Source organism: Octodon degus, unplaced genomic scaffold, assembly GCF_000260255.1.
Source record: "Octodon degus isolate 3935 unplaced genomic scaffold, OctDeg1.0 scaffold00006, whole genome shotgun sequence".
NCBI lineage: Eukaryota > Metazoa > Chordata > Mammalia > Rodentia > Octodontidae > Octodon > Octodon degus.
Genome location: NW_004524582.1, coordinates 22,251,331 through 22,258,421, shown reverse-complemented (window position 1 = coordinate 22,258,421; position 7,091 = coordinate 22,251,331). Strand labels below are relative to the sequence as shown.

Genomic DNA, 7,091 nt, shown 5'->3' with positions numbered 1-7,091 from the left:
TACTAGATTGGACTCATAGTGAGTCTCCTGTTTACAGCCTCCCAAGAGCTGGGATTACAGGCGTGCGCCACCATGCCCAGTCTCAATCGCTGTCTCAGGGAACCCCCAGTCCCTGTGCCTGCTTGCAGGCACTTTCATCTGCTGAGCTATTTGGCTGGCCCATAGCACTGTTACAGAACCATGCACATAAGATGCAGAACTAGGAATTTTTATGTTTTTTGATAAATGATTTATGGTACTTCTTACAACTGATAAGTGAATATGACACTATCTGGTGTGTTACAAATATCTTGCAAGATTTGGTGTTCAACCCTGTCATCCAGAACTGTTAAACATTACCAAAAGCTAGGTTCTGGGTTTCTTTGGATGAAGTCTGCTTGTGGTCTGAAGTTGTGCGTTTTCTGAATTTTATAGGTTGCTACCAGTGGAGAATCCTATGTCCCTGATTTCTTTCGACTGGAACAGCTGCAACAGGAATTTAACTTTGTCACTAATGAGGAGTTAAATAGATCCAAACGGTTCAGGCTTCTTTGTCTTAGAAGCCAAGAGGTGCCGGAATTCCGAAACTATAAACAAATTCCGGCGTATGACCGAGAAATTATGGAAAAAGTATTCCAGGTAACAAATTTCCTGAGAGGGATTAATAAAATAATAAAATACTTCCTGTGCTGTATTGGTAGGTGGTTGTGCACTTTGCTGAAGTTCTCAATATCAAAATCAGTTTTTTTCTTTTTTTTTTTTTTTTTTTTTTTTTGCAGAACTGGGGATTGAACTCAGGCCTTGCCAGGGAAGCACTTATTCCACTGAGCTATCTCCCCGGCTCCTCAGTTTTTCTTTTGTAGTGTATGTGTACACAGCCTGTCCATCATTTTTCTTGAATTTGATATTTAATCTCTTTCGTGCAGAATAATTTTCTTTTCAGGCAGAATCTTTTTTTTTTTTTTTTTTTTTTGAACCCCAGGGATTGAACTCAGACCCTTGAGCTTGCCAGGGAAGCCCTTATTCTACTGAGCCATCTCCCCCGGCTCCCCAGGCAGAAACTTTCCTTGGGGATATTTTTGTCACTTGGTTCTTCCTACCAACCAGTGGTTTGCACTTGTGATCTTGAGAGATTAGAACTCAATTTTTCACAACTTCAGACACCAGTGGAAGTTTATTGGTATTTTATGCCAAAATACTACTGACCATCTGAAGATATGGGACTAAGGGAGGCCCCCTGTGCCTCAGCCCAGGATGCAGAGCCTGTTCTCCATCCTGGCCAGGCTTCTGGGATAGCAGCTTCCTTCTCCCCTTTTGCAAACAGGATTTGTCCCCGGGTCTCACAGTCACCAGCATCACCCAAGTTTATGTTGGTGGCTTTAGCCAGTAGAAACGGAGATGACCTCCCCTCCAGGCTCAGAAGTCTGGGGGAACAGCTCCAGCTCTGCGCCTGGGTTAGAAGCCACTGCTGGCCTTTCATCTTCCACGGGGCCTGGGCGTAAAGCAGAGCGTGGCCGCTCCCGGGTGCCTATGCTGTTTCACAGGAGGAGGGTGGAACATACAGGGCTGACAGCTACCGGAGATAAGTGTGTGATCCCAGCAGTGCTTTCCCTGGAACTTTCCATGGGTTTTGTAATTGTTGTACTTACAACAGAAGAGACAGAGCTTAAGCAGGTGCTTGGGTGAGTTGCTTGTGGAGTTCAGCATCTTGAAATATAAGTACTTTTTGCTTCTTCTGCAGCTTCCATTTCCTCCTGCATGAATATCTTAACTTTTAAATACTATATTTATATACTAGGCAGGCTGTTCAACTAACTGATCCTGACCCAGAGTTCCAGAACCCTAATTTGTGACTTAAATGCCACTTTGATAAATAATTCCCCATTCCCCAGAAGAGTCACAGAGAACCCTTTAAAATCTTAAAACTATGATGTTCCTTTCATTTTAGGACTATGAGAAGCGGCTACGAGACAAAAGTGTAATTGAAACCAGAGATCACATAGACACCCACCGGGCTGTTGTGGCCAAGTACCTCCAGCAGGTAGGGAGGAGGCTTCAAAGAAGGCCCAGGACGGGCTGGGGGTGGAAAGCTCTGTACTCGTGCAAATGTCTATGCCATGTTAAGCCTCACCTCTCAGGGCCGGCCAAATAGCTCAGCGGATTAAAGCCCCTGCAAGCAGGCACAAGGGCTGGGGGTTTGATCCCCAGGCCTGCTGTGTTGGCCCCACCCCCAGGGCATACTGAGACAGCCACTGAAACTGGGTGTGGTGGCATGCTCCTGTAACCCCAGCTCTTGGGAGGCTGTAAGCAGGAGGATCACTATGAGTCCAATCTATGCAGTGAGACCCTGGAGACCCTTTACAGGCATATGCCACCATGCCCAGTCTCAATTGCCTTCTAAGCACACCCCAGGGGTGGGGCCAGCTCGGCAGGCCCAGGGATCAAACTCCCGGCCCCTGGGGCCAGCACGGCAGGCCCAGGGATCAAACTCCCAGCCCCTGCACCTGCTTGCAGGGGCTTTAATCTGCTGAATTATTTGGCCAGCCCTGCTCTGCTTTCTTGTAATCGCTCCTGCATTCATTCAGTGGAAGTTGACTACCTTCTGCTCCTGAAAATATAAGCCATGCCTTTAGGAAATTTACAGACTATGGGTAGGAAAGTGCAAGAAGAGACCAGGGCAGCAAAGAAGTCACTAAGGGTGGGGACATTTAGGTGAGAGCAGAGCAGAGGCTCACGGGAAGACAGGCTGTACACCATAACACTTAACGAATGAGAACATCTTTAACTAAAGCCAATTTCTCTCCCCAGGTTAGAGAATCCGTAGTAAATCGTTTTCTAACTGCAAAACATCATATTCTTCTCACTGATCTGGTTGTAGAAGATGAAGTTCCCAACATCAGGTAAGAAATAATCAAATGAAGCCATTATTATTATTTCCTATAAAAATCTTTATTCTATAAAGTGAAAGATGTCATACAAGATTTTTTTCACATTCATGTAACTTTTATTATAGTTCTATTTTATTATTGCTGTTAATCCCATGATACGCCTCATTTCAAGTTAAACTTTATTATAGATCTGTGCATCTAAGGAAAAAATATAGATATCTGTTATTCAGTTTGAGTTGGGGTTTCAGGCATTCACTGGGGGTCTTGGAATATATCCAGAGACAGAGGGAATAGTGTACTTTGGAGAGGGGAAGGGAAGAGGGGACACACAAAAGACAAACAAAACTTTTTACTCAACCAAAACTTAATAAGATAGTTCTCTTTACAAATAAAAACATTCAAGTGCTCTAAGAAGATGGTGGTGGGCAGCACAATGTCTGACTGCCAGCTACCCTGAAAGCTTGGGTGATCAATCTTTGGTAACCTAAACAGGAACGCCAAAGAACTTGAACAAAACAGGCTAATCCTTCTGTTTCTCCCACTCAACATATTTATTTGTTCTGTGAATTCTTTATCATAAAACTTATACCTGTACGTGATACATTGACAATACCAAGTAGTGTAAAAACCATCACATGCATTTGGATCCAGAACAATGCATCGTAGTCCTAGCCCAGGTCCGGTGAGTGTGCGGAGAGTTTCCTGCTACCCTGCGCCGGCGGGACCAGTCCCAGCCCAGGTGCAGCGTGGGCCGGACCCTCTCCCAGCCCCTCGGGCCGCCCCCCACCACTCTGCAGAACAATGCATCGTGGTGGTGACATTATTTGGTGAGTTTCTGCCTTACCTGCCAGGCTGCCAGGGGAGCCACCCAGCTTTTGCTGTGCTCACTGCCCTCCCGCACATGCACCTCTGCTTCCTAGCCTCCAAGGCCAGGCTGGCAAGCCTTCCCATCAGACTGCAGGGGGGGCAGCTGGGTCCTCACCTGCCAAAGTTCTGGGGTCCCAAGGGAGGCCTGGTCCCTTCACCACTACCTGGAGGCACAGAGGTGGGGCGTGTGCTCACCCAGGAGGGGCAAAAGGACAGGCAAAGTGAGGACTGGCAGGGAAGTTGGCAAATGACAGCATTTGATGGATGGCTGTCCTGTTATTTAGAATAATCCCCAGTGATCTCAGCTAGGGATGGAGGGATAAAAGGTAAAAGATAACACTCCATATTGGGGGGTCTCGAGGGGCCCAATCAATTCCCGGGCTTTTCTGTGATCAAATCTCTTGGCCTCCTGAAAAGGCTATTTCTTGTGTGTGTGTGCTTCTGCTCCACCATCAAGCTGGGAGGGAGCCATAGGTAAATAAATAAATAAACACATAAATACATAAATAAATTTATTTCCATTCATGGCAGCCTGTGTAGATGAGAGGCGGCAGCCACATAAATTGATGGGGGGAATGCCTTCTCTTCCAGACCCAAAGTGTAGCTATTGAATGTTCAGTCAAGAAAAGCTCACTTAGAACAGATGACAGTTTTTCATGCTGTTTTTCCTTTCTTTCCTTCCTTTTTCTTTTTTTCGGCTTTACTTTCTGCATTAAGTTCTGAAGGCTCTGGGTATGTCCATTCTTTTATTTTAATTTTGGTTTGTTCTTGGCTTCCACCTAAGATGTCTCTCTATGTAATGGTCCATGGGACATGGTCCTCCCACGACTGCTGCAGGGGCACTGAGGTCCCGAGAGGGGTCACCTTGAGGGTAGGGGTATCGATAAGAAAAAGGATTTGTTGTGTTGGGGTGTAGAGCTGTGCCTATGAGGCCCCTAGCTAGGGGAGACAGGTATCCTGGTCCGGTGACTCTGCCCTGGGCATGCGCAGTCAGTGGCCCAGGTTTGAGTCCCAGTTCTCCTACTTTATTTTCTTAGTAAAGAAAAAAATTTCATGACTCAGCAAATCCTGGCACCTCTCAGAGCCTTCAGTTTCTTTGTCTGAAAAGTGGGGTGAACAGTATACTTGTGAGGATTAGATATATTATAGGTAAGGTGCAGCACTCTCCCTGCTACAGCGAAGGTGCTTATAACATACCTGCCCTCGGCAGACCCTGCAGAACAACAGACGCTGCACCTAGAAATCCCCCAGGATTCCTGAGCACCCAGAGAAAGCCACAGTCCCCGCCTCCTCAGCTGCTGGGCACCTCTGGAAGGAGTCCAGGCTGGACTGCTGAGCCCATTCCAGTTCCCAGCAGGGAAGCAGAGAGCCAGGAGCACCCCGGCCCATGGCAGCTCAGCACAGCTGGCCGTGTTCTGCGGCCATTGGCAGTCACTGGTGTCAGCTTCCAGACATGAAGTCACCTCTGTTTCTGTTTAGTCGGGCCAGAACTGATTTGCTTCAAAGACATTTCTCCCATCATTCACCAGCTTGGTTGCCCTCATTTCTGGGAGGTTTTCATTGCCTGCCATCTCAGTGAAGGACTCTCCTTCTCCTCCTCCAGCAGTCCGTAGCATCACCGTCACTGCCCTCACCCCAAAATTTGCCATTACAAGGGCATCTGTCAAATGTCAGTCCTCTCATCCACCCAGAGGAAGGTATTAAGGACCTCATTTTTCAGGCAGGAAAGAGAGACCTAGCAAGGTGAAAGAACTTCTCTGGAGTGTAACCAGGATTTGCACCCAGTTCCATCTAACCTGAGGGGGAGAAGCCCAAGCCCCCGCCCTGGGTTTGGAGCAGGCTGGGATTAAGGAAGATGCAGGGAGGGTGTGGGAAGATGCTACCCCTCCCTGGGAAGGGAGGGAGGGAGAGAGGGAGGAAGGGAGGGACTGGCTGGAGCAGAGGGGAGGCAAGGGGTGGGACAGCACGGGGTGGGGGGGCTTCAGGTGCACGATGCAGAGGGCCAGACTTGCTTGTCTTCCTGTCTTCCTCCAAGAAAGTAAGTGCTGAGAACGCATGCGCCCTGGCAGAGTTGCCAGAGCACTCCCAAAGGCCTCAGAAAGGCAGCGCTCTCAAAGGCCGCAGGGAGTCGCTGGTGGCTGGGGCTGTCTAGGAAGCCACCACCCAGCTTTGGGGGCCTTCAGTTTGTTGGTGTCCTAATCCTAATCGAGTTTTACAATCATTAGCATTTGGGGCCTAAGCCTTTTCAAGCTGGCAGAACAAAAGCGACCACTGAGACCAAGGCGCAAAGGCCGGAAGAAGGTGACAGCCCAGAACCTGTCTGACGGAGACATAAAGCTGCTGGTGAATATCTGCCGGGCTTATGACATTCCAGTGAGGAAGCCCACTGCCAGGTGAGCCCTCCCCCTCTCCTGCTCCTGCTAGCTTCACCCCAGGGGCAGGAGATCTTGCTGAAGCCAAGGTTCTGCTAACTCTTTGCAAATGACAGCCGCTCCAGGAGCAGGGCCATGGGGACCAGAAAGACTAGAGTACAGAGGACTGTGCAGTGGCACACTGCAGGGGCTGATGCCCTTGCTGAGGCTCTGCTGGGCCACCTGCTTCCTTCCCTCTGAGTTCTCTCCTTTTTCTCCTGAGTTGAAAGTGTTCCTACAGCCAGGGCGGGGCAGCCCAGCAGTGCTCCCCAGGACAGGGGCTGAAGGTGCTGGCTGGGCTAGGTGCTCACCCGCAGTCCTGTCCCTGCAGCCAGAGGAAGGGCTGGAGAAGCCCGCGTGAGCCGGGCAGCTACACAAGCTCTCCTTCCCTCTCATCTGCGACCACTACAGTGCACTCTCTACCCAGGGGGCTGTGGGGCCCTCCCTGCAGGTGAGAAGAGCCTGAGCTCATACATTCAGAGAACAGAGATTGAAAACAATCAAGAATTACTTCTTTTTCCTGGTGCTGCCCAGTGCCATGAAGAGAGCAGGGCCTACCAGGCCCTCACACAGGGCCGTGTGAGGCGCTCACACGCACCGCGTCAGGTCGGCCTCACAGCTGCTGCCGCCGTCTTCACTTTGCAAAAGAAGTAACGGAAGTGAGGCGAGTGAGGGGCTCAGTCGAGGCTGTGAGCACCCCGGTCACAAGGTGCCATGTGAGCCCTCAGCCCTTTCTTTCCTCCTCGGTTCTTCTCCTTTATCCTCCAGCACTCCATTCTCTCATCCAATTATTCTGCCCTGTTTTGCTGTACTGACTGTTCCTTCAGCCTCTTACCGAGCGTCTGTGGGCACCAGCCATTCTTGATGCTGTGGTTCTCCACAGGGTCTGCAGAGGCCCAAGAATCTTCCGTCCCCAGCCCATCCCCCCTGCAGGCCTCAAAGCTCC

General features: G+C 49.6%; 1 protein-coding gene across 3 annotated transcripts in view; it reads left to right on the top strand.

The window, feature by feature from the left end:
• Positions 1-7,091, top strand: part of Cc2d2a (coiled-coil and C2 domain containing 2A) — a 123,905-nt gene that overhangs the window by 77,807 nt on the left and 39,007 nt on the right. For all 3 annotated transcript variants that reach the window (XM_023699587.1, XM_023699596.1, XM_004624556.2), the window contains 4 exons: positions 415-618; positions 1,928-2,020; positions 2,788-2,879; positions 5,960-6,127. In XM_023699587.1, the coding sequence (XP_023555355.1) occupies positions 415-618; positions 1,928-2,020; positions 2,788-2,879; positions 5,960-6,127 (557 nt within the window). The remainder of the gene's footprint in view (positions 1-414; positions 619-1,927; positions 2,021-2,787; positions 2,880-5,959; positions 6,128-7,091) is intronic.